This window comes from Leptomonas pyrrhocoris, assembly GCF_001293395.1.
Source record: "Leptomonas pyrrhocoris isolate H10 chromosome Unknown, whole genome shotgun sequence".
NCBI classification, from domain to species: domain Eukaryota; phylum Euglenozoa; class Kinetoplastea; order Trypanosomatida; family Trypanosomatidae; genus Leptomonas; species Leptomonas pyrrhocoris.
Genome location: NW_015438363.1, coordinates 1,002,431 through 1,026,691, shown reverse-complemented (window position 1 = coordinate 1,026,691; position 24,261 = coordinate 1,002,431). Strand labels below are relative to the sequence as shown.

Here is a 24,261-nt window from a genome sequence, read left to right as displayed (position 1 = left end):
CAGTTTAAATATATACAAAAAGGAAAGAGAAAGAGTAATATCGCAGGAAGTTAGGAAACGCACATCCTGACGTAGCAGCAATCGGTGGTGCGACACCCGCGCGAGCACGCTTCCTGAAGTGCTGTAAGCTCTCCGAAATGCGTGTGTTTGGAGAAAAACAAATGCTCAATGTAGCCAGCATCTGGGAAATGAAGCGAGTCGCATTGCAGCAGACTTTTAATGACCTTTCCTTCTTTCTGTGGTGTGTCTTTCTTCTTCTTCTTTTCATTTGATATGTGCGCTTTAAAGGAACCGCAAGAAAATTCTATGAAAACGCACACCCATCTCGACCACCGTCCTTGAGAAGAATATCTCCTTCCCGTCTGACGGCAGAACACGCCTCCGTCTGCTGGTTTGCTTGTGGTTCGTTAAGTGCCTCTTTTTCCTCCTCTCCTTTTTCAAGGTTTCCTTCCTCCTTGAATTCGACATCACACACACGCACCAACATTATACACCCTAAAGCCAATGTCGTCGTATTCGGCGGGTTCAACGAGCGCGGCAGCGACTCCGCGGCAGGCAAAGAGTCAGCACGCAAGTCCCACCCCTGCCAACACGGCACCATCCAACTTCCACACCGTCACGTGCGTTACCTGGTCCGCCTCCGGCCGCAACATCGGCGTCGGCACGCCGGACGGATTCCTCGTTTACAGCACGGAGCCGCTTGTCAGTACGCTGAGCGGGGCGTCGCTCGGCTCCACGCCCCTTCCCCAAATCAGCGGCCGGGCGGAGACGGAGGATGGCGGGGTTCTCCAAGAGGTGTGCCGGTGCGCCGTCTACGGTGGTGTTGGTTTGTTGAGCCTCTACAAGCAGTGCAGCGTGGTGGCCTTCACAGGAGTCCAACGGCGGTCGGCGGCGGCACGAGTGCAGCTGGCAGACATCAGCCAACCACCGCCCTCCACCTTCTTTACAACAACAACGGCTGCGTCTCGAGCGGTGCGACCCTGGTCAGTGGAGGAAAACGCCGCCGTAGCGGAGTGGTACGAAGGCTGGTGTGCGTCTGCCTTTGCGAATGCCAGCGTGCCGCCCTCCACCATCGCGGCCACCCTCGCCTACGCGGAGTGTCCGTCCACCGTGGCGGCGCTTCACCTTTGCCCGCACGCCGTCATCGCGGCCTCGTCTGGCGACCCGAAAATTGCGGGGTCCCACACGCTTTACGTGCTGGACCACCGCCTCCGTCCGCTCTACACCCTCCCAGTGTACCCCCCAAGCAGCAACGCCTACTTGACAGACATGATCGCCATTGCGGCCACCTTCACTGCCTCGAATGGGGCAGGGATGATGGTGCAGCGGTTGCGCGTGATGCTGCCCGGGGAGAAGAAAGGCGAGGTCCGCCTCCTCACGCTGAAGAAGTCGGTGCTGACCGCGACGGCGTACGACAGCCCAGCTAGCCCCGCGCGCCCGTTCAGCGCACCCGCCGCTGCCTTCAACTCCGGGGAGAGTCACCGACTTGTCGACCGCGTGCTGCACCAAGCTCCCTTGCGTGCCGTGGCCATCACCGAAGACGGCAGAAGCGGGGTCACCATGAGCAACCAGGGCATGCGCCTTCGTTTGGTGGACTTTGTGGGGGACGACATCATCAGCGAGCGGCTGAGCCTTGAGCGGGGACGACTGCCCGCTGTAACCGACACCGTGTCGCTCGCCATTGTTTCCGTGCCCCAGCCCGGTAGTCACCTGCGCTCCGCCGCGGCGGTGGTGAACGGCGGTGGTGGCGCCGCTGAGGGCCATGAGCGCTGCGGCAGTGACAGCGGTGTCGTCGTCCCCTACGCGGATTTGCCGAACCGCCAGTATCAGCTGCTGACGGAGGCCCTGCACGATATCGTCGTCTGCCTCACCAGCTCGGGCACGATGCATCTCTTCGGCTGTGGGCTGCAGCAGGTGCTGTTTTACTACAGCGACAAGACGTTCCTGCCGCGTGTGGGGTACCCCTACGCCTTCTCGGTGTGCCTGCCGTCGCAGCTCGTGAAGGAAAGTGGGGCGGCGCTGTTCGTGACCCGCAGCGATGTCGCGACGTCCGCCGCGCGTTTTCTGCCACGGCGAGAGCACCGACAGGCCCAAAGAAGCGGGAAGACGGGCGCGTGGACAGAGAAGGTAGACGAAGTCGCTGCGAGCCCGTTACCCTGTGACCTGTTCGCCTTTCAGCTGCGGTACCCTGTCAGTTTATCGGCGCGAGACGGACGCGATGCCGCAAGGAGCAGCGGCGACGGCCCGTGTTGCAGTCTCCTAGTGCGGTGCCCTTTTGCGACGTGAGCAGAAAAAAACGTGTTCTACATGTCCGGTAAATGTGCTATCGAGCTTTCTAACCTCTGCTTCTGCGTTTCGACTTTTACTCTTGTTTTTGTGACTGCTGCTTCTGTTGATCTCCCGTGTCATATTTACACACACATATATATATATAATTGCTCCACTCATCCCCCCACCTGCGGAGTTGCACGCCTTCTTCTTTTGTTGTTGTTGCTGTCTTTGTAATGGAGTGTCATTATCCGACGTCTGGCTCATGAGCGGCGCCTCGGTAAAGAGTAAATGCTAGCAAGTGCCACGAAGGCAACACATGGACAACACCGAATAACTCGACACAATTTCGTTGCTTCTTTTGCGAACGCGTAGTGAGAAAACGAGTGTTATTGTCGTGTTTCTTATGTGTTGCGGTTGTTGTCTTGCAAGATATCCCGGGTCTGTTATTCAAACGAACGAATGCCGCACCTATGGTCCACCGCATGCACTCTTTAAAAACCCCTTCTTTCCTTTCCGCACTCCTCACCGCCCGCCCCCCTCCCCCATCTCTACGCTGCGTGTTTTCCTCACCTTCCTCCTCTTCGCTATTGTTATTATTGTTGTTGCTGCTTTCCCTCCTCAAATATCTCGAAACGACCCTCACAACCTTTGCATCTTCTACTTGCGTGTCGTTGTTTGAGTTATACCGTATTGATCTTTGCTGACATTTCATTCGCTTGCCTCGCTCTTAGTGTGTGTGTTTGTTTTTCCCTGTCTTCTCTTATTCCTACTATTTCCCTCTTCTTTTATTGTTGTTCGTTCGTGACAGCGCAGCTCTCCGAGCATCTCCCACTAAGCCAACAAAAAAAAATTTCTCTTCTTAACGATGATCTACATTGACACGTGGATTTGGGCCATCTTCTGCTACATCTGCGGATGGATCGGACTCCTCAGTATCCTGACCTACTTGATCGCCATCGCGATTGAGCAGATCGCCCTGTACTTCCCGCAGGACCTCGCGAAGAAGTACAAGGCGAAGTGGGGCCTCGTGACCGGCTCCAGCAGCGGCATCGGCAAGGCGATTGCCGAAAAGCTTGCGGGCCAGGGCATCAGCGTCGTCCTCGTGGCACTGGATGACAAGATTCTGGAGGACACCTTCCAGGAGCTGCAGAAGAAGTACCCGCGCGTCGAGTTTCGAAAGGTCGGTGTCAACCTCGCCGCCAAGGATTACGCCTACATGGCGGACATCAAGAGCAAGACAGACGACCTGGAGATCAACGTTCTCTTCAACAACGCGGGCTACATCTGCACTGGCCTCTTCGCGGACACCGACCTGGAGCGCCTGCGCTGCAACCTCGAGTGCAACGCGGGGTGTGCCGTGCCGATCACGCACCACTTCCTGCGCAAGATGATCGAGCGCAAGGTGAAGGGACTCATCACCTTCACCTCCTCCGCCTCCTGCTACCTGCCGGGGCCGACCGCGACCCTCTACAGCCCCTCGAAGGCGTTCCTTACCAACTTCGGCAGCACCATCGCCGCGGAGAACCACGACCTCGGCATCGATGTCGTCGTCATCCACCCTTCCCCGGTGAACACAAACTTCTACAAGAACGAAGGGCCGTCGCTCAACTCGCTCAAGGCGGCGCAAAAGGCCGCCGCGTCGCCGATGAACATTGCTGATCAGATCTTCGCCTCTGCGGGTCGTCTGACCGTGTGGGACCAGGGTACGACGTGCGCCGTCTTCCGCGTTGTGAACAAGATCCTTGACTTCCAGATCTTTACGGAGATTGTCACCCGTTTTGCGTTTCTGAATGGCGACCACAGCCGCCTAAAGAAGGAGTCGAAGCTGCGCCAGGGCAAGGAGTAGAAACGCTGAACATACAGAGAAAGAGGAGGACTTCCAATTTCTATGAAAGTGAGCTGAAGAGCTCTAGAAAAAAACGGAGGGGGAGAACCTCGAAAAACGGAGCTCTTAGGTTGTTGTTTCGAGTCGAAAAACATTCTTATTTATTTATCTATTTTCACTGTATCCTAACAAGTCTTAACGCAACAGTGTGGATGAAGGAAGAAAGAAAGCCCGAAAAAACAGAAGCTTGTTAGACACTCAAAAAGAAAAAATTAACGTTTCAACGTTTCTATTTGCCAACGTGCGTCTCTTCTTTGTTTTTATTTTCATTATTAATGACTTTCTCATGGACGCGGTGAGAGGCAAACAAAGACCTTTGGTCTGTGTTTCCTGATCCCGTGAAAAACCAGGTTGAAAGCACAAATGTAAACAGCACATCTTGCGTGTCGTTAAATAACAGACAGAAAGGGAAAGAAAACCTAACGGTTGTTTGTGTGTTTGCGAAAGAAGTGAAGGATGATGCGTTGGTTCATTCCTATGATTGGACAACTGGGGGAAAGACTCGAAAAAGAAAGAGAAAACGAAACACATTAAAGGTTAGCAAAGTGTGAGAGCGAGGTACATCGTACATGAACGACCGTTTTGTCAACAGCCCGATGTTATGGCTCGAGGAGTTGAGGTTTGAAAAAAGGGAAAAAAGTGTTTTATCCTCTGGCGGATCGCACTTGAAACAAATGGGAAGCAATCGGTGCGTGCACGCTGTGCGTCATGTTCGCCTAAGCATCCACCAGATCGACTCTCTTCACACCCCAGCTGATAATTTTCACCCTGTTACAGCCTCGTTGGAGGTTGCTGTGCTTTTCTTGTCACTATCTGTCTTCTCTCCTCTTGCCTTTCTTCTTCTTTCTTGCTCCGAGCACACGAAACCGAAGTATAGGAGACGTTCACGATGAAGTGCAATACCCGATGGTGTAGCGGGCAGAGCGTCGCCGCGGCAATGGCGCGGGCCATCCGCCACCTTCCAAGGAACAATGTAGACGGCGCAGCGGACGTTGGCCTCGGCTCCTCCGTTGGGTCTGCGCATTTTTTAATTCCTGCATTGCAGACATTTGCCCAAAAACAACGGCAGCAACGACAGCAGAACGGCGCAGCGGAGGACTCGTTACCTTCTCCCACTACCTTCTCGGCTTTCATTGAACGCGCACACGCGACCTTCGCGTTGTCTCGTGGAGAATTCCATCAGCTTCGACAGCAGCAGTCGAACGCCAACGCTATGGCGGAAGAGGGAGCAACGGACCGACCCACACGGGTGGCAAACTCCGCCCCGCACCGTGCATCGGTGGAAGAAAACGTGCAACTGGAACTCGACGACGACTCCTCTACCACCGCGACATCGCTTCAGCCGCTCCCTACGTCGGAAAGGAGCGCAGACGAATCACGCGAACAACTTGCCGCCGCCGTTCGTGCCTACAATCCATCACTACAGGCACCGCTTCTGCAGCGCATCGCGTCCCGCCTTGCCATCGCTGACACGCTGTTCCTGGCGAAGCAACTGGCGCGATACCTGCACGACGCGGCGGCAGCGGAAGACGGCAGCAGCGGCGGCGGTGGCGTTTTTTTGAAAGCAGGAGTTGATGCGAAGACGTCCATCACCACCGCAAAGGCGATGGAACTGCTGCGACGTGCCGTGGACGCTTGTCGCGTGCGTCACGCCAATCCCGCGCCAGCAGCGGGGCGCGCAGACGTTCTCTCTGCAAGTACTTCGTTGTGGGCATTGAGCAACGCTGCGCGCGAGAGCGCCGGCATCGCCTTGAGCTTTCATCACGCCGCCGCCTCGTTGAGCACACACGGCCAACGGCGCCGCCGACCGCGTCTGCGCTGCTTCTTCCGCTACGTCAGCGACGTGCAGGTCAGCGAGGTGCTGCCGAATGGGGCGGTGGTGGTGTTCACGCAGCCGACGCATCCAGCGGCGGTGGGGGATCGCGCAGCCGCCACGCACGTGCACGGAGAGGGTGAAGATGAGGGTGGCGCCACGACGAGCGATGCGACGCGCAGGAAGAAGCACCGCAGTAGGAAACCAGTTTCTTTCCGCGAGTCTCTGGAGTCCTGCCTCGCCTCGTCTCCCGTCGAGGTGCATTTGCACTGCGTGCTGTACCGTCGAGGGGTATCCCTGGCGGCTGCAGTTGCGCGCGTCATCGACGCAGCGGAAGGACGCATTCAGCGAGAAGACGTTCATGTGAATCTTGTTGTGCCAGAGAATGACGAGCATGTGGTGGTGCAGCTGTGCAGTGTGCTCGTCGCCATCCCTGTTGCGCTTCGTGGAAAGGGCAGCACGGAGAGGGAGGAAGCCGTTCAGCATTGCCTGCACGTTGCCCGTGCCCTCGCCCACGTGAACCTCGCAAGCGACGGGAGAGGCGAAGATTACGAGCCCACAGTTGGGCTGCAGCTCCTCTATGGCCGTCCACACTCTTGCGCAGGAGAGCGGCGTGGTGGGACCTCAACGGAGCCCGCCAGCGCAGCTCCTCAGCTGCAGTACGCCGTTTTGCTTCGCGGCTTCGACCAACGTGGTGGACCCGCCGATCAGCTCGACCGCACCGCTCTACGGTGCAGCGAAACTATACCGAACTTCTTCTCTCCGCATCACTTCGGCCCGGCGGCAGTTCCTTTCGTCCGCACCTACCACGTCACCGCCGCGCTGGAAAAAGGGCGGTACGCAGAGGCAGCGGCGATGATGTTGTGTCTGTGGTGTGGGACGGAGCCGCCGCAGCCTAGCTCGTCTTCTACAGCTCAAGCGTTAGCGCCGTGGCTCGAGCAAGCGCTTCATTTCCTCTGCAGTGGTGAGGAACGGGAAGGGGCGTGGCAGGCGTGGTGGATGCAGCACGTACCCGCGGCAGAGCAGGTCCGTCTGCTGAGTGCGAAAGCAGAACTTGTATGGAACGTGCTGGCGAGCTGTCGCCTGCAAGAGCTGGCGGCTGCGACAAATGGCCGCGGCGATGCTCTCATGGCGGCCAGCCCTGAACCAGGCGATTTTGTCCGGTGCGCCACCGCCGCCGTCACAGACGAGAAGGAAGGAGGCGCGGAGGAGCGTTTTGTTGTACACGCTTTGCTGCCGCACCCAACGCGAGTCACCCCCATTTACACCCAACCCCAAGCAGCACGCTACACCGTTCACGACATCGTTCTGCCTGTTGTGTGTGATGCGGCGAACGGCACTACAGGGTGTGAGAGCCTAGCGGAGGTGGAGGCGCATCTTGGCTTCACCGCTGCTCGTCGCTGTCGTCGCCGCCCACACGAGCAGCCCCCACTGTCCTTTCGCCCCCTCCTTGTAAGCGCCACGGGCTACCCTCGCGCGGCACGACCGTGGACCCGATCCTTTCCAGAGCCCTCCAGCGGCGCAGCCCTCGATCGCACGCCCACCGTTTTTCATCTTGCCACCGATTGGACGCTGGCGAGCAGCAGTCGTCCGGAGCGCGACTACGCCGCGACGTCACGCGGGCCGCGTGCGCAAGTGTGGCCGCTGAGCAAGCGCGGACGCGCACTCTCGGACCGACTGCCGGCGGGCCTGCTCTCCGTCGCCTCCGCCAACGGGTCGTCGCTGCTAGGCAACGAAACGGCTCTCTCACGTCGCCACGCATCACGCTGCCTCGCCGTCCACTGCACCCTACCGGCGGATGTGTCGCTGAGCAACTATCTTTGCGAATTTGCCACGGTGGAGGACCTGCGCCAGTCGTTGTAGAAGGCAGTGATGTTTGATCTCCGTTGTTTGTTTTTGCTGTCACAGTCATTCACCTTAATAATTCCTTCAGCTCACATTATTGGCAAAAGAAAAACAGCTCTCAGCCTTCAACTCATCTTCGTGTGTTTGCCCTCAAGTCTGCTTTCCGTGTTGAACTCTTTTTCTATTTCTTCGCCTTCTTCGTTTCCTCCTCTTCCCGATCCCTTCTGTGATTTCCCCGCACCGCGCAGTTTTCGCACGCCCACACTGCACAGCTCTCATCACTTACCGCCTTTTGTTGTTCCTCTTTCATTTCTTGTTGTTTCACCTTTTATACTTCAAATAAACCCTTTTCTTTCTTTTACGCAATGAGCGATCGCGATTGGGCTGAGGTGCAGAAGGCCGTCGAGGCGGAATGGGACACGACCATCATTCCGGCGCTGTCCGAGTACATCGAAATCCCCAGCGGCAGTCCTGACTTCGACCCAGAGTGGGCGACCAACGGTCTCATCGAGAAGGCCTTCCACGTCCTGATTGAGTGGATGAAGGCGCAGAACCTCCAGGGCCTCACCTACGAGTTCATGGAGGAGAAGGGCAGGACGCCGTTCCTCATTGCCGAGATCGCCGGCACCGAGCCGACGAAGAACACGGTGCTCATGTACGGGCACATGGACAAGCAGCCGCCGCTGCGTCCGTGGGCGGAGGGCCTCGACCCGCACAAGGCGGTCCTGCGCGAGGGCAAGCTGTACGGCCGCGGCGGCGCGGATGACGGGTACGCGATCTTCTCCGCCATTACCTCCGTCTCGGCACTGCAGCGCCACGGCATCCCGCACGGCCGCGTCGTGGTGGTCATCGAGGCGTGCGAGGAGTCCGGCAGCTTCGACCTGGACTACTACATGGAGCGGTGCAAGGAGAAGATCGGCAACGTGGACCTGATGGTGTGCCTCGACAGCGGCGCCATGAACTACGACCAGGTCTGGCTGACCACCTCACTGCGCGGCGTCACCGGTGGTGTGCTGAACGTGCAGACGCTGACGGAGGGCATGCACAGCGGCGTCGCCGGCGGCGTGGTGCCGGACACCTTCCGCATTGCTCGCGAGCTGCTCGACCGCATTGAGAGCTCGAAGACCGGCGAGGTGCTGATCCCCGAGGCGCACTGCGCGATTCCCGACCACGTCGTCAAGTCCATGGAGGCGATGCGGTCGGTGCCCTTCAAGGAGCAGTTCGCCACCGTCGAGGGGGTCTCGACGGAGCCGGGCGACAACGTGGAGCTGGCGCTGCGCAACGCGTGGAAGCCGAGTCTAACGGTGGTGGGCGCCAACCTGCCAGAGCCGCAGGTGGCTGGCAACGTGATTCGGACAGTCACGTCGCTGAAGCTGTCCCTGCGTGTGCCGCCGCTGGCGGATGCGGAGAAGGCAACCCAGGCGATGAAGCGGGTGCTGGAGGCGGACCCGCCGTACGGCGCGAAGGTTTGGTTTGAGTCGGAGGCGGCCGGTGACGGTTGCGCAACGCCGGAGCTGACGCCGTGGCTGGCGCGCGCGCTGAACGAGGGCAGCACGATGGCGTACGGACGCCCGGTAGCCTTCCAGGGCATGGGTGGTGCGATCCCTTTCATTGCGATGCTGGTCAAGGCCTACCCGCAGGCGCAGTTCATCGTGACAGGCGTGCTCGGCCCCAAGAGCAACGCTCACGGTCCCAACGAGTTCCTGCACATCAAGTACGCGAAGGGTCTCACCTTTGCCGTCAGCCGCGCCATCGCGGAGCACTTCCTCCACACCCCGAAATAAAAAGCGGTACTTTCTTTCCTTTTCTTTTCATTTTTACACTGCAACGAGAAGGGTCTGCCGCTGCACCTATACGTTATATGTTTTTTTTTGAAGCCGCAGTCAACTGCAGCCTTTCTCTCTGTACAACATGGCAAGCGACAAACGACACGCCGCTCTTACGGCTCTTTGTGGCCCCCAAACCCCCCACAGCCGGCGCAACCGATGCCGCAGCGCTGCGCATGCCCCTGCCGCTGCCCAGCAGGCTTTCTATCCACAACCCTGCTCTTCTTCTCCCCCTTCTCCCCCTTTGAAATTTGCGGTCCCGCCGTGGGTTTGGCCGGCCGGCCCACCCGTCGGCGGGGGGGGGGGGGCCGCTGCGGGAAACCTGACCCCAGGCCCCAGCCCGCGAGCCGCCCGCCCAAGGAACAACCGCGCACAGAAGCCGCGGAAGAAAAAGAGAAACAAGCGAACAGACAAAGGAATAAAAACAAGAAGTAGGAAAATAGAGAAGTGAGAAAATGCGCAGATTAAAGAAAGAAGAGAGACAAGTCTACTGCTGGGCTTTGGTGGGAGCCTGCCCCGCCTGCCCTTTTCAGCACCCATTCTGCCTGTACCGAAAATGGGAAAAAATGAAGCAAATGAAAAAGTAAAAGACAGAAGTTTTTGGTTATCTAGCGAGAGCTTTTCCATGCGAAGTGCAGCGTCATCGAGCGCCTTTGTCAACCCGGCTCTTTTCCCGAGAGTGGCTAAGGCCTTCGTGTCGTCGATCTTCACACGAAGGCCTTAGCCACTCTGCGGGAATCCATCGCCGCAAGTGATCCACCGCCAGAACCACGGTGTTCGCTTCCAGCGTGTTTATGCGGCGCTGCTCTGATGCGGACCATGCTTCGCCAACGCTCAGTATTTCTTGGGACTCGTGCCGCATCAACACCGCTCCCCAACCGGCTCCAGAGGTATCGGTGTAGAGGGTCATCGTTGGCATTCTCGTTGCCGTGGCCGGCGCTATCGCTGGTGGACAATTCTTCTGAGCCAGGTCGTACCACTATTTAAGTTGTGCATGCGCCGTTGGGCGTGTGCAGGCCGGCTCCTTCACCAGGAGAGGTGTCCGGATGAGCTGAGACAGCCTTTGTCTAATGAGCTTCAACGCCCAATAGAACTCTGCGGTGCGGATATGTAGGAATGACGAGCTGCGGAGGATTTGTGCGTACCGTCGCTCCAAGTCACCGCCCGTCATGTTTGGCGTCGGACCAGCAATCACCTGGATCAGGTGATCTGCCTCGGCCACTTTGTGAGCTGCGTGGTTAAAATATACCCCCTATGAAGTCGGGGACTTCTCTTGCGTATCTCTCGTCGGTGTGAAGAAAGACTGGACACTCTTGCGCGGTGGTCCACATCCTCCTGAATGCTATTTGGACTGCTTGACGCGTGCCTGCGTACCGTATGTTGTCGATCCAAACGTCGATTGAGGTCAGGGCTGGGTCGTTCACGGTGAACTCGTTGCCCGCCTACGTCGGACGGCCTGCCACGGTGGACGTGAGGATTTGCACGATTTCCGGTGAGACCGTGTGTCCGATCGGAGGCCGCGTCACGCACCGTTGTGTGCCGCTATTCGGATCTGCGAAGACGAAGCGTTGTTGCATTCTATCTGGGAGCTCGACCTGGAAGAAACTGAATGTCAGGTCGTGTACGCTGCCCATGTCGGCGTTTACTGCGTCGAGGTGTATCGAAAGGTGTTGGAGTGGCGCATCTGGTTGGTAGCCTTGTGCGTCTGAATGGTCGTTGCTCTCTCTCTCTCTATCTCGGCCACGTGCTAAGGCGCCTTTGGACAGCGTTGTGCTTGGTCCCGGTAACCGTAAACGGTGTATTACTGTCGGCAGTATGCTGTCTCGTGCCTCGACCCGCTGCTGTGTCGGAGTGCGCGCTGTGAACTCGTCGGATGATGTTGGTCTTCTGTAGTTTGTTCATGTCGTCCTCGGAAAGTGCTGGAGAGCTTTTCGGGATACTTGTTGTGGGGAGTGGTGACCCCCTGGCGTCAGAAACTGGTGCCTGTTTTGTGCTTAGACTGTGTGCACAGCAGCCTGCTCCAAGGAGGTGAAGGAGATCGTCCACACACACGCTGACGGATCTGTGGTTTCATGCGTGATCTAATTCTCTGACCGTTCAGAGGCGCAGCTTCCCCACGTACAACGGATGCGGGAAGTCTTTTTCTGTGATGGCTGTTTTCTTCAGATTCCATGCGCCTCGACCGAGATAGCCGCCACGACCTGCGACTCTTTCTTTGTGCATCATTGCCGTGCAGAGATGACAGCATTTGTCTGCAAGCTGATAAAGCTGGTCTTGATGGTGTTGTGCTGTGGCTGGCCGTGCGGGGTTGCCGCTGTCAGCTTTTTCATCAGTTGACAGGTTCCTTTCCGGTGTTTGGCGGTGCTGCATCCAAAAGGGATCTGCTATGTGTTTCGCGATGTTGAGAAGGTCGTCTTGGTCTTCTCCATCTTCATAACTCGAAAGAGTCGTGTTGCCTTTTGGGTTCCGATCACTTTCGCTAACGGCACGTGTTCGGTGATGTAGTGAATCGTGTTCTCCGGCATTGTGGCTTTGCCATCACCGTGCTTTGCTAACAGCAGTTTTCTTGGTGTGTTTCTTGGTTGCTATAATGCTCTGCACCAGGATGCGTCAAATATGTCTGCTGTTTTGCCACACTCTCGGGGTGGCTCCCGCGTAAATCGTGGCCACCGTGGGTGTCGTTTTGAAGCGACTTTCTTTTCGGCATCGGTGCTGCAGCGCTCGTTCAAACACTTCCGTAAAAATTTGCACAAACAACTCGACAGCATATCCGCTTCCAAGTTCATTCCCAATTGCACACGTGGTGTTTATTTATTTCTTTCAAGAATTGTTTTCAGTGGTTCTCATCTTTAGTATGGCAACAATTGTACAACTGTAAAAGCTTTTGTACGGACAGATACGGACCCTTTTGTTTTGTTGCAAAGCCTTCAGCGGTCGAGACGCAGACAATGGTACCACCACCTTTTTGTGTTCCAAATTTGTTCTTCTACAATTTTTCTGAAAGCCTGCGACAGGAGAATTGGAAAGGAGCTGATACTTTCTCGTTAATATATTTTCTGCTTCTCCTCTCTTTCTCCTCCTCTTAGTCGGTTTCTGCTGTCGGGATCCGTTTCTTTTTCCCACCATCCCACCCCTTTTTCCTCCCCGCGAGTTGAAAAAGCCTCAAGATGAAAGGAAGGCAAACCTCCCATTCGTAAGTGAAGAGTTGTAAGTTTCCATTGATCTTTGATATATGCTGAGAAAAACTACTGAACATGGAATGAATAAATAAAAACCTTTAAATGGACGCTGAGATACAAATCCAGCGACACGCTCCGCCTAATTAAGGATCTCCTTAACTGTCTCTCTCTTTCTCTTCCCTTCTCCCATCTTGCGCTACATAGTAGAACCGACTAAGAATTTTCTCTCTTCCTCTCTTTAATAAAAGCTTTAGCCTTCACGTTTCTGCGGTATTAGTGCCATATCGCCTTAAACCTTTAATTTTGCGCCCACAGAGAAAGGTCCAGAAGCCGCGAGACCGCGCATCTGAACACGTCGGTGCGTAGAAGAAACAGCATCAGAGCAATAAGAGGCCACAAGAGTGAACCAGTAAAGGTGACCTCAGAAGTGACGCGCTGCAACGCTCTCGCCGGGCTAATTCGATAATTAGTAGTACGCTCGTAGATGGTTCAGCTATCTCTTCGTCTTAATTCGCTTTAAAGGTTCCAGCAGAGCCGCCGAATATGTCGCAAAAGTGGTTCACAGATGCTCTTTTCGAATCTTCTGAAGTTTGCCTTATATATTTTGAGGGCACATTTTGGCTTGTTGCGCGGCTTCTGTGAACGCTGCTGTTGGTTTCTGACCTGAAAGAGGTCTTTGATCGGTGCGGTTCGGCGTCGGGGGGGGGGGGGCTTATTTTCCAGCAGCCCGCCGCCGTTTACTACTTTTTTCTCCTGTTTGTTTCGTTGGGTCGGGTTTTAGCAGAGTTGCGTATTGTTAAAACGCCTGCGCTTCTCTTATCGTGATGGTCTTTTTGTTGCCAGTGCTCCCATTTTCTTCTGCTTGGTTTCTGGTTTGTCTTCTGCGCTTTTCCGGGGCGGTTGGGGTTCGGGTCGCCGCTGGGGCGGTTCCGGGTAGCGCCCCCCTGGCCGGCCGGGGGAAATGGGCGCCCGGGGAGGCTGGGCCAGGCGGGCAGGGGTCGGTGGGGGGAAGGGGAGGGGACGGTGAAAAGGCAGGCGTTTCGCCCGCGCAGCCCAACGACGCGAGGACCGCGGGAGGAACCGAAGGCTCGTCTCTACGCGCCGAGAGTTTCCGCTGTCGTTTTCATTATTCTTCCTGCTAAAGATTTTATTTGTCTTCGATTTAGTGAAGGTGTTAAACATCCAACAATGATAATAAAAATAATAATAAGAGAAGATCGAAACGGACGCGCCTCAGCGTCAGTGAAAAAACCCCAAAGAGTCTTCACCGAAGAGAGCGGCCGCACGGGTTTTGATGGCGAGAATGGTCAGCGTTGGTAACATACGGCTGAGAAATAAATATAGGGAGGCATTTGGAAGTGTGCTTAGAGATTGACGCCGTTCCAACCGATGTGCGGCGTGCCGTAGTAGAGGATGTAGATGCGGTCGGCCGGAATGCCGCACTCCTTCGTCACCACCGCGGTGATCGCTGGGGTGGCCTTGGCGGGGTCAGTCGGCTCGTAGGTGCCGAACACCTCCACGCGGATGTACGCAGCTGGTCCTGTCGAGTCCCGGAAAGCCATCGGCGTCTCGTCATTAAAGGCCGTCATGACGAACTCTTCCGGCTTGTTGAAGACTTCTCTGCAGATAGTCTTGAAGGCTTTGGTTAGGTGTGCGCGTTGTGCATCGTCCAGCTTGGTGGACACAATGGTGTGAAGGAATGGCATTTTGACTCTTTTTCTGAAATGAGAGAGACCGGTAAAAAGCTGGAGAGACGAAAGGCGCAAAGGAAATTCACTGTGGAGGGCGAGAGAGAAAAGAAGGAGGCGGCGAGGAAGAGAAAAATTGCAAGGCACCACGAAGTAAAGTGAGAGGGGAAACAGAAGGATGTTGAACCCGTACACACAATGCGGCGCTACCTTTTTTCCCTGTCTCAGCGCGAAGACTCAGGCGTTCCTCATCGCCTGCAAACCAACACACACATACACAGAGTGTGGTAAAAGAAGGAGCCAATAATAATAATAATAAAAAGAGGTGCTATTGCCTTCACGCGATCGGCCCACTTTCGTTAAAGAGAAACTGAATTCTTCTTCCTTTTGACACTATTTCGTTATGTGAGACGAAGCGTGACATTCTGATTCCTTGCGGCATTCTTGCCCGGCAGCTGAAGTCGCGTGGTGGTGCTCTCGATCAAGTCGCGCGGCAAGCTTGACTTGCGTACCCAGCTCGATATTTTCTCTCGTCGGTGCGGAGAGTGAATTTTGACGCTTGCCTGCAGGAGCAGCGGCTGCGCGATTGCCGGAGCCGCCATGAGTCGGTGAATGGAGGGTGTGCTGAAGAGCACTGTCATGCTGGCCTCGTCGAAGCGCTTCGCCGAGGCCGCCGCGTGCGCCACCAACTTGGTCAGCAGCGGCGGATCGTTGAGTCCGAGCGACTGGAACGCGCGAATCGCCATGGCGGTGTCGAGCGGCGTGAGAAAGCGGCACAGCTCGCTCAGCCGAGCCCCGATTTGGCGCAGCACCGCTGGCGTGCGCAAGGACAGCTTCTCCATGCCGCAGAGAATCTGTACTAGCGGCGCCGCCTCCATCGACATCCACTGCTCGGTCGTGATGCTCGACAGGAAGCGCTTGACCGAGGCGAAGTAGGTGAAGCGCACGGACGCGAGACTCTGCAGCATGCCCGCAATGGTCGGCGCGGACAGGCGGCACAGCTTACCGGAGTCGACAATGGCGTCGAGGCATTGCTTGAGCAGCTTGTCTTCCTTCAGCACCTTCTCTTCAAAGACGCCAAAGAAGTACTTGTGGTCGTCGGGCCGCGTTTGGGGCAGCAGCTCCAGGTACCGCTCCGCAAGCTTCCTCAGCGCCGCGGTGTCGTCGGCGCGGGTGCGCACCATCTCCTCCACGATGTCCCAGCTCTCCTGCTGCTGCGGCGTGAGAGGGGAGAGGGTGGAAGAGGGGTCGTGCAGCTTCATCCACTGCGTCGGCGACAGGGCCGCCTCGCCCTTCACGCCACGCCCCACCACGTCTAGCAGGAACTCGTGAACCTCGGGAAATTGCTCCAGCAAGGCAGCGCCGAAGGCGAGGCAGACAACAGCGGCCGCGTCCGCGCTCTCCGCTTCCGCCGTCACGGCGTCTCTCTTCACTTCGATGTAGGCGGCGACGTCGTCGAAGTAGCCGGCGTCACGGCAGCCAAGGTGGTACAGGTTTTCCACGGTGGACATCACGCATCGCAGAGGGGCGCCCTCTGACAGATGCTTGCGCGCCTTCTCAACACAAAACCGAAGGAACTCTGCAAGGCGCTCCTCCTCGTAATCATCTTCCTCCTCTGACTCCCCTGCAACAACGCCATTCGCGGTGGCAGACGGTGCGGATGTGCCCGCTGCAGGAGCGCTCGACGACGCCACGCTGCTGCTGTCGTCTGCCTTTGCCTTCCCTCCCCCCTCTCTCTCTGTCACCACGTTCAAACAGCGAAGCGCAGTGCTCAGCTGCACTGGCGGGATGTCCGCGGCTGTCTTCGCAAATTGATCACGCAGGTAGCGCATCGTGGCGGGGTCGTGAATCTTTTGGTCACCCATGACGAGGAGGAAGCGAAATACTTGAAGGGCGGGGAATGACATGCACTGGCTCGACGCCTCGCGCAGCATGGCTGAGCCGAGCTGCTTGCACTTGTTTGTCGGGCCTTCCAACAGGCGCATCATCAACCCGAAGGGCGAGCTCTCCGCGGACAGAAGACTCTCCTGCAGCGGCTCCACAGCGTCCGCACACGCGTCGGCCGCCTCGCGAAACTCCGTCGGCCACTGAAATTCCGTGTCGTTCAACGCGGTCGACAGCTCTAGAAAGTGGGACACAAAGACCTGCACAGCTTCCGTGTCAGTCGAACCACGCAGCCCGCCCTGCTCCACGGGCACCTGCGACAACAACTCCTTCGTCTGCGATGAGACGTGGCTAACAAAGTCGGTCAGTTCCTGACGCAGGGCGACGCGCGCCGCGTGGGGCAGGTGCGCCACAGCAGCGCAGAGCGACTCCACCGACGCCACGTCCAGCTCCTCACTCGCCAGCCGCTCCATCAGCCAAATGAGGGCGTCCGTACTGATGTGCTCCGCCTTGTGTCGCGCCACAAAGCAGAAGAGCTGCACAGCTGTGAAGGCGTCGCCCTTCTCAGCACAGCGATCGGCCTCCTCCTGAAAGACGACGACCGCGTTCGCGTTGACACACAGGGTGCGGTTAAACTGGCCGCATATGTGCCCAATCGCACCAGGAGTTAAGACCTCGGCGACGGCGGCACAGCGCTCCGCCGCAGCGTCGAGCAGCTTCGCAGGGTGCGTGGTCACTTCCGGCAGAGATGCCACAATCGAGATCAGCGCGGGCAGATCGGTGGGCGACGCGTCTGGGAGGACAGCGGCAACGTACGACACCACCGCGTCCACCAGGGCGGCGTCGTAGCTTCTTTGCCGGCGAAGATGTGCGACGATGACGTTGAAATCTGCCGGCGACCATGCCTGAGCCGCAAGGGCACTGACTGTGGTGGAGGTGATGACGGCCCACAGCTCGGCGGACGCGTCCGTCTTGGTCGTTGGCACCACCCGCGCGAGCATGGCGAGACGCCTGCCGTGCAGCGCCACCGTCGGCACCACCTCCGTTTCTTTCAATGCCGCGTGCAGGAGGGCGGGATTGTGGCGGGCAAATTTGCGCAGAGGCGGAAGGGTCTCGCGGATCTCGCGCGCGTCGAGGTACGGGGCCAGCGCCAACAACGATGCCGTTGTGCGTGTGACGTCCTCTGTGGCGGCAAAGATGGGCTTGCGGGTGCGCGAGAGCAGCGCGAGCAATTTGTGCGGCTCCATTTTTCTTCTCAACTCCGCCAAAAGCAAAAGAGGGAGAAGAGAGTGCAAATCAAAAACAAACAAACAAACAAATCAGATGAGTGGAGTCTTCTTAGAGAGTGGAAAAGGCAAAGAAAACAAAGGGAATGATGATAGAAAATAGAATATACTCGCGGAGCGACCGAAGCACCACCACAACTCGCACTACTCGCACAGAGACTATCGAACGACGTGCAGAGGCGTCTGTCTGCTGCTCTAGAAAAGCTAAAGGAGAAAGAGAGAAGAGAGAAGAAGGGTGGTCAGACACACACGCAAATACGCAGCAGGACGGTGTAACGAGTGGGAACAGCGAAAGTGATGAAACACAGTCAAGCTGCGTTTTCTGGTAGCCGCCTCTGTGGGGCAGCGCTGCACCATCATGAATTAAGACAATGAAAAGCATCCGTTAAAGAAGAAAGTAACTCAAAAAATCCCACATGTGCCGTGCGACTGCACGCGTCCAAAATACACGACCTTTAACAACACCAGCAACAAAATGCAGTCATGGAGCTTCTGTTGTGATGGGCTTTGCGTGTGCGAGCAGCTTCGCAAGAGATAAAGAACAGCTTCTATAAGAAAGTGTAACAGAAGCTACCGTACATATTCGAGAAAAATAAGAATCAGCGAGCAACACGTGAAACAGGAGCGACAACAAAAAGTGGTTTACATAACGGCAATAAAGAGCAACAGAAGTGTGTCCGTCCTCTACCTGGCCAAAGATACTCCGCTCATTGTGGCAACTGATTTACAACGCTCTGGACGGTGTTGGTCTTCCCCATCGCGGCCGCCTCCTTCAACACGGCGTCGCGAATTGCCGCGTTGCCGCGGGCAATGCCGATGCTGACGCGTGCGAGGTTCACTACATCAGGATTCTTCGCCTCTCCTCCAACGCGAAAGGCGTGCTCGTAGTAGAACAACGCGTGCTGGTGATCGTGAATGAGCGAGTAGACCTCGCCTAGCAGCAACAGGCAGAGGGAGGCACCGCTCTTGTCGCCCGCAAGACTGCACTGCTCCAAACACTGCTCCAGGTGTGACTGGGCCGCGCGCATGTCGCCAATGCGCAGCGACACAAGGCCAACGTTGCCGAGGGCAATCGTCAGCAACATCGAGTCCTTCGTCTCACGCGCGTTCAGCAGGGCATCTTCGTAGGCTTGCTGCGCAAACTCTAGCTCGCCGAGGGCGACGTAGCTGACGCCCATGTTCGTCTCCGCCACGGCGCGGGAGTAGCACCCACCCAGCGCCTCCTGCTTCTTGTGGTGGATAAGGGAGACCTTGAACTCGCCCAGGCGGTAGTGACAAACGCCAAGGATGTTGTGACAGAACGCCAGACAACGTGCGTCTTGCAGCTCTTCGGCGATGCTGAGGGCCTTGCCAAAGCAGCTCACCGCTCGCTCTAGGTTTCCGTAGTTGTAGAAGAGGCAGCCCGATACGCAGTACAGTTGCGCTGCTTTGCGCTTCTTTCCGCCACGCAGCGAAGACTGCGCGCGCCCCTCCGCGTCTTTGGTGGCCTGTATCTCCGTCACGGTGTAGTCGCGCGACACCGGCGGGGCGTAGCGCCAGGAGACGGCTGTGCTGCCGGCACCTTGGATGAGAGCCGCAATGCGCCGCGCGAGTGGAAGCCGCGACGGCGGCTCCTCGATAACGGGGGCGTGGTACTCCTCCGGTGCCACAAAGCGAAGCGGAACGTCCAGGGCACTTTCGTGCTCGTGAATGGCACTCACCGAGAGCTGGAGGATGTCATCGCAGTTCTCTTTGACCTTCTCGAAAGGCAGCGCCGGAATGCCCTGCGAGGGCGGCGGCTCGGTGCCGCTGGCGTACGTCGCCGTGACGACTCGCTTGTCAACAAAGCGATCGATGCTACGCAGATCGTGGCGGGAGAGGAGCGTTTTGTTGTCCGAGGCCACCACCGCGTACTTCTGCTTCTTGGTGGAGAGGAGAAACTTCCCTGAGCTCATCGTTTCGTTATCGTGCGTGGTTGCGCAACGGTCGGGGGTCTTGCGGGCGTGAGAATAATAATACAAAAATTCGCTGAGATCAACGAGAACAGAATTTCAGGTCGTAGCTGCGGTTCGATGCGTTCGGGTCGAAACACGACTGCTTCTTCGTGCAAACGGAAGACGGCGGGCGGAAACACAGAAAAAGGTAAGCGTAGGTTAGTCATACATAAACAGCGCGGAGAGGATTGGAAATGGGGGAGTGAAGCACAACGCGGATGGGCGAAAGAAAAGAGAGGAGAGAGATAAGAAAATAAGTGTCACGGTGTGCGGCCGCAGCGGGTTTACGTCAACAACTGGAATCGTATTGTTGTTGGTGCAGAGAGGAAAAACGACAGTCACAGAGCAGCCAACGGCGACACACACACACACACACCCACTTTCTTCTGGGTGCAATGAACGACAGAACTGAGGGAAAAGGCCACTATGCCAAACATCGTGCGCTGACTTCCCTTTTTCTAACCTTTCTTCAGCCCCTTTTTATGAATACCGAACTCCTTTGTGCCTTGAGCGACAACAAAAGCGTGTGCTCGTTTCGCACGGATAGTGCTCACATTGATGTAAGCGCGTCGGTTAGTATGTTTTTTTCCTCTTTATTTTTGGGCGAAGTCTTGTGTGTTATAATAAATAAATAAATAGAGAAACAAAGGAAAACGTATCTTAACGGCGTTTTCTAATAGAAAACAAAAGAAAGATCAGGTAACAACATCAAACATCCTAAACGTACAAGCCAGGAGTCAGAACGCCGCGCTCAGCTGCAAATTGCGACTCGAAGCTTCGCCGTTGCATACATCTATGGAAGCCACTGCAACGAGGCAGCCCATAAGTAGTGGAAAACAAAACACACACCCCCAAACGAAGAGGAAACTCATTATTTTAATGTTAAACGCCATGTATGTTGGTCGAAGCGGCCACGCAAAGAGCTGCAAATGACGGGCATTTACAAAAAAACAACTAATGAACAGCGAGACACTCGACGCCAAATAACCATCACAACACACAACAACAACAAAAAACCAGCGATGAAGCAACAACGATTAAGGCGCATATATATATATAAGAGGCGGGGTTGCACAACGAAAGAAAACAACGAGAGCGGTGAAACGTGGTTCAAAAGAGAAGAAAGAGGTAGTAACAATTGCGAAACGCAACAATCTTGTCTGCCAAAGGTGAGAGAGAGAGTAAAGAATTGCTTACTGCTGTCGTCGCTGTTAAACCAGATGGCTTTTTTGTGTGTTTTTGCGGCAACAGCGACAACCACAGGCAGCAACAGCCTAGATATATATATGTGTATAGTTAATGGAGAACAGCGTTAACGCACACGCTGAGAAGGAAAAAAAATGTGCACCAGCAAATGCACCACGAGCACCTTTCTGCTCATCTTTCTCCTTCACACACACGACCAGTAAACTAGACGAAACATTGGCAAACAACAACCGCAGCAGTATTACTACGCCTTACACCTCAACTGCGCAAGACCGATAGAAGAAGAAAAGAGAAAGCGAAGAAGGTTGGAGGTGTCTGTTCAGCAAAAGCGATTAAATAAAATAAATACCTACGGGTGAGCACAACTACAAACTTCATCTTGCTTCTTTTTGATGTCCCTTAAAAAAGGAAGGGTGGGAGTTGGAGAGATCGATGACCACAAACACACGAATCATATCAACGCACGTGCCATGAAAAACTGCCGCCACCATTTTGAAGCGAGCGAAAACAACAGCCGCAAACAAACAAACAGAGAAAAGAAACAAGAGTTTTTGAGATCGTCACGAGTATAAGATATATCCAACAACACAACGCGCCAACGTGAATGAAGGACCATAAAGAGCCTTCCGTCACACACACACACACACGAAATAGATTACAAGGGAGAGAGAAACGAGTAATGAATACTTTGCAAAAGCGCTACATCAGCTCCGGCTCACCTTTTACGGCGGTATCCTCCTCACACCGCAGCAGCTCATCTTTCATCAGCTTGCGTAAATTGAGAAACCACTTGTGGAACTCGGTCGTCTTACCGCCAATACGATAGGCAATCACCTTTGTGTACCCGGCGGCGGCTGGCAGGAGGCGAACACCCACCTCCAGCACCTTCTTCGACTCCTGGGAATGGGTGCCGTACAGGAACCCGTTGACGTCGCCCTCCTCAAACATGGTCGCCAAGGATTCTTGCTTGCTCAACAGCAGGGCCTTGATCACCTCACGCTGACCCGAGACGGTGTAGCCGGTGTTGAGCGACGTACGGAAGGCGGCGTGCTCGGTGACCTCAAAGAAGGTGTTCAGGCGACGCAAGCGGATGGCTAGCGGGTGGTTCTTGAAGAAGTCGTACTTGAGGCAAAGACCCACGAACAACTCGAACGTGAGGGCCTGAAGACCTTTGTTGTCGGTGTCGATGGTACGGAAGACCGACTCCACGTCCTTGTCGGTGAGACCCAAATTTAAGCTCTTCAGGTTCTGCTTCGTGATGGTGCCAGAGTGCTCCGCGTCGACGGAGTCGAAGGCCTTGCGGAGCGCACTCAGGAATTCCTTTTCTAAGTCGTAGTGGAAGAGATGCGCCATCTTCGCAATGTCGTATTTCTTGCCCAGTGAGTTTTGGTGCTTCGTCCAGCCGATCACGAAGTCCTCCTCCGTAATTCGACCCTCGGCGTCCAGCTGGAAGTTCTCCATGAAATCCTTCACCTCCTGCTCCGACACCTCCACGTCGCCGTTCAGCTTGATGAGGGCGTCGCGGACTTCTTCCTTGTTGAGGAAGCCGTCGCCGGTCACGTTGCAGCTCTGGAACGCTTGGTGGATCTCGTCCGCCTTCTGCGTCGTCGGAGTCAGCTCGGTGGCATTTGTGAAGCTGGAACTGCTCGCCTGGGGCGTGATGGCGCGCTGGATGAACTCCTTGCCACTCGGACTGGACGGGGTCGGCTCTACCTTGTCCTTGGGGAAAAGCTCGGGGTCGATGTTCACGCGGAACCACGGGTGCTGGATCACGTCGGACGTTTTGTACCGCGTCGATGGCGAGCGCTCGAGCAGGCGCGATATGAGGTCCGCCGCGCCTTCGGGAAGGTAGCGGCTATTCTTGTTGTACTGGCAGCTCAGAATGCGCTTGCGAGTGAGACCGTCGGACCGGTCGGTGAAGGGCAGGTAGCCGCACAGCATGAAAAACAGAATGCATCCACAACTCCACATGTCACACGCGCTACCCTCGTAGCCGCGCTCCTTCAGCACCTCCGGCGCCTGGTAATCGATGCTACCCGCCAGCGACGTGAAGAGCACCTCGTGATCGTTGAAGCGGCCTTCTTTGGTGTAGCGGGACAGGCCAAAGTCGCACACCTTCAACACGTTGTTCTCACCCAGCAGCAGGTTCTCCGCCTTCAGGTCACGGTGCACGATGTTCATCGCGTGGCAGTAGTGCACGGCACTAATGAGCTGTTGGAAGTAGTTGCGCGCCGTGTCCTCGTCGAAGCGCTGTGAGTCGACAATTTTGTCAAACAGCTCGCCGTTCGGGGCCAGCTCCATCACCAAGTTGTACGCCTTGGACGTCTCTATGGCTTCTAGGAGGCGAACAACGTGCGGGTTCTTGATCTTGCGCATCATCTCGATCTCGCGCTCCACGTAGGATTGAATACCACTACTACGAACCAACTCCTTGTCAATCATCTTCACGGCCACATTCACGTTCTTCTTCATGTCGTAGGCGTAGTACACCTTACCAAAGCCGCCAGTGCCCAACACATGGCCGAGTTCGATGTGGCCACCGATCAGCTTCTTCGGAGCCTCGCTCGGCATTTTTGTCTTGGGAGTCTGTATGCTAGGAGGATGGCTGGGTGCTCAGGCAACCGGTTTTTGTGACGAGTTATCCAGCTCTTATGTATAGAAGACAGCTCCAGAATACTCTGCGGAGGTGAAAAAATATTCTTGGCAGCCTCACAGCGTGTTGTTCGCTACACAAACAGCAGAGCAAGGTATCCGTTTCACGCACGCATGTATCAGTTATTCCTATTAGTATTGACGAATACCGTTGACCAAGAACACAAACACTCGCGCTTATGAAAAATGCCAGCAAAAGCGCAACGTGTGATGTGCTCTTCTGACGTTGCCCCGAGAAAGGATGAGGGACAGGTGGAGAAAAATGATACAATGCAAATCTCTTTCTTACTTTGGTCAAAGTGCGAAGAGACCCATGTAGATGTGATTCACGACGGCAAAAGAAAAGGATTACACTAAACCTGGAGAAAAGAAGAAACGGCGGCGTTTTCTTCACCTTTTGTTGCATCGCAGCGACGTTGAGGCCGGAGAGGAGAAGGGGGAGGGGAGCTTTTGTTTTTGTGCAGGGAACACATACGAAAAGTACACGAGTCATCTTAACACTTTCTTTCTAAAAGTATTGCTGAAGACTCGTATAATGCGAAAGAAGAAAGCACAACAACGAGCCTTCTTTTCTCAGGTACACAGCTTCAACGATACAATGACCAGGTAGCGAAGTGAAGAGTGCCTGTACATCAGAGATGCGCTCCGCCTATGCTGCCGACGTACAGTCATAGAAACCACGCCATTTCCTACAGAAATATCGAGAGAGAGAATCCCATTCTGCTTTGCCTTGTATAATCAAGCTGGCCGAAT

The 24,261-nt window shown here is 55.8% G+C and overlaps 9 protein-coding genes across 11 annotated transcripts; 5 read left to right on the top strand and 4 right to left on the bottom strand.

Annotated features, from left to right (window-relative positions):
- Positions 1–287: 287 nt before the first annotated feature.
- On the top strand, positions 288–2,286 carry ABB37_04518 (hypothetical protein; the record flags this gene model as incomplete). Its single annotated transcript, XM_015802218.1, has 1 exon — positions 288–2,286. Exon 1 carries the CDS (start codon positions 505–507, stop codon positions 2,284–2,286), a length of 1,782 nt encoding a protein of 593 aa, XP_015659619.1. The 5' UTR covers positions 288–504.
- Positions 2,287–2,950: 664 nt separating this feature from the next.
- ABB37_04517 (putative mitochondrial short-chain dehydrogenase) lies at positions 2,951–4,117 on the top strand (the record flags this gene model as incomplete). 2 transcript variants are annotated; one of them, XM_015802217.1, is made up of 1 exon in its annotated part: positions 2,951–4,117. In XM_015802217.1, exon 1 carries the CDS (start codon positions 3,137–3,139, stop codon positions 4,115–4,117), a length of 981 nt encoding a protein of 326 aa, XP_015659618.1. In that variant the 5' UTR covers positions 2,951–3,136. The 2 variants fall into 2 exon arrangements, with proteins under 2 accessions (XP_015659618.1, XP_015659617.1); XM_015802216.1 differs by having other exon boundaries at positions 3,002–4,117.
- Positions 4,118–5,093: 976 nt separating this feature from the next.
- ABB37_04516 (putative mitochondrial hypothetical protein) lies at positions 5,094–7,832 on the top strand (the record flags this gene model as incomplete). The annotated part of the gene is made up of 1 exon (XM_015802215.1): positions 5,094–7,832. One exon carries the CDS (start codon positions 5,094–5,096, stop codon positions 7,830–7,832), a length of 2,739 nt encoding a protein of 912 aa, XP_015659616.1.
- Positions 7,833–8,061: 229 nt separating this feature from the next.
- Positions 8,062–9,598, top strand: ABB37_04515 (putative peptidase M20/M25/M40; the record flags this gene model as incomplete). Its single annotated transcript, XM_015802214.1, has 1 exon — positions 8,062–9,598. The coding sequence occupies exon 1, from the start codon at positions 8,180–8,182 to the stop codon at positions 9,596–9,598; it is 1,419 nt and encodes a 472-aa protein (XP_015659615.1). The 5' UTR covers positions 8,062–8,179.
- A 1,419-nt stretch (positions 9,599–11,017) lies between these two features.
- Positions 11,018–11,335, top strand: ABB37_04514 (hypothetical protein; the record flags this gene model as incomplete). Its single annotated transcript, XM_015802213.1, has 1 exon — positions 11,018–11,335. One exon carries the CDS (start codon positions 11,018–11,020, stop codon positions 11,333–11,335), a length of 318 nt encoding a protein of 105 aa, XP_015659614.1.
- A 2,848-nt stretch (positions 11,336–14,183) lies between these two features.
- On the bottom strand, positions 14,184–14,597 carry ABB37_04513 (macrophage migration inhibitory factor-like protein (MIF2); the record flags this gene model as incomplete). Of its 2 annotated transcripts, none has more annotated exons than XM_015802211.1 (1): positions 14,184–14,597. In XM_015802211.1, the coding sequence occupies exon 1, from the start codon at positions 14,523–14,525 to the stop codon at positions 14,184–14,186; it is 342 nt and encodes a 113-aa protein (XP_015659612.1). In that variant the 5' UTR covers positions 14,526–14,597. The 2 variants fall into 2 exon arrangements, with proteins under 2 accessions (XP_015659612.1, XP_015659613.1); XM_015802212.1 differs by having other exon boundaries at positions 14,184–14,566.
- Positions 14,598–14,908: 311 nt separating this feature from the next.
- ABB37_04512 (putative mitochondrial mitochondrial RNA binding complex 1 subunit) lies at positions 14,909–17,883 on the bottom strand (the record flags this gene model as incomplete). The annotated part of the gene is made up of 1 exon (XM_015802210.1): positions 14,909–17,883. The coding sequence occupies exon 1, from the start codon at positions 17,636–17,638 to the stop codon at positions 14,909–14,911; it is 2,730 nt and encodes a 909-aa protein (XP_015659611.1). The 5' UTR covers positions 17,639–17,883.
- Positions 17,884–18,384: 501 nt separating this feature from the next.
- On the bottom strand, positions 18,385–19,758 carry ABB37_04511 (hypothetical protein; the record flags this gene model as incomplete). The annotated part of the gene is made up of 1 exon (XM_015802209.1): positions 18,385–19,758. The coding sequence occupies exon 1, from the start codon at positions 19,609–19,611 to the stop codon at positions 18,385–18,387; it is 1,227 nt and encodes a 408-aa protein (XP_015659610.1). The 5' UTR covers positions 19,612–19,758.
- Positions 19,759–21,555: 1,797 nt separating this feature from the next.
- ABB37_04510 (putative protein kinase) lies at positions 21,556–23,427 on the bottom strand (the record flags this gene model as incomplete). Its single annotated transcript, XM_015802208.1, has 1 exon — positions 21,556–23,427. One exon carries the CDS (start codon positions 23,425–23,427, stop codon positions 21,556–21,558), a length of 1,872 nt encoding a protein of 623 aa, XP_015659609.1.
- Between the last annotated feature and the right edge of the window lie 834 nt (positions 23,428–24,261).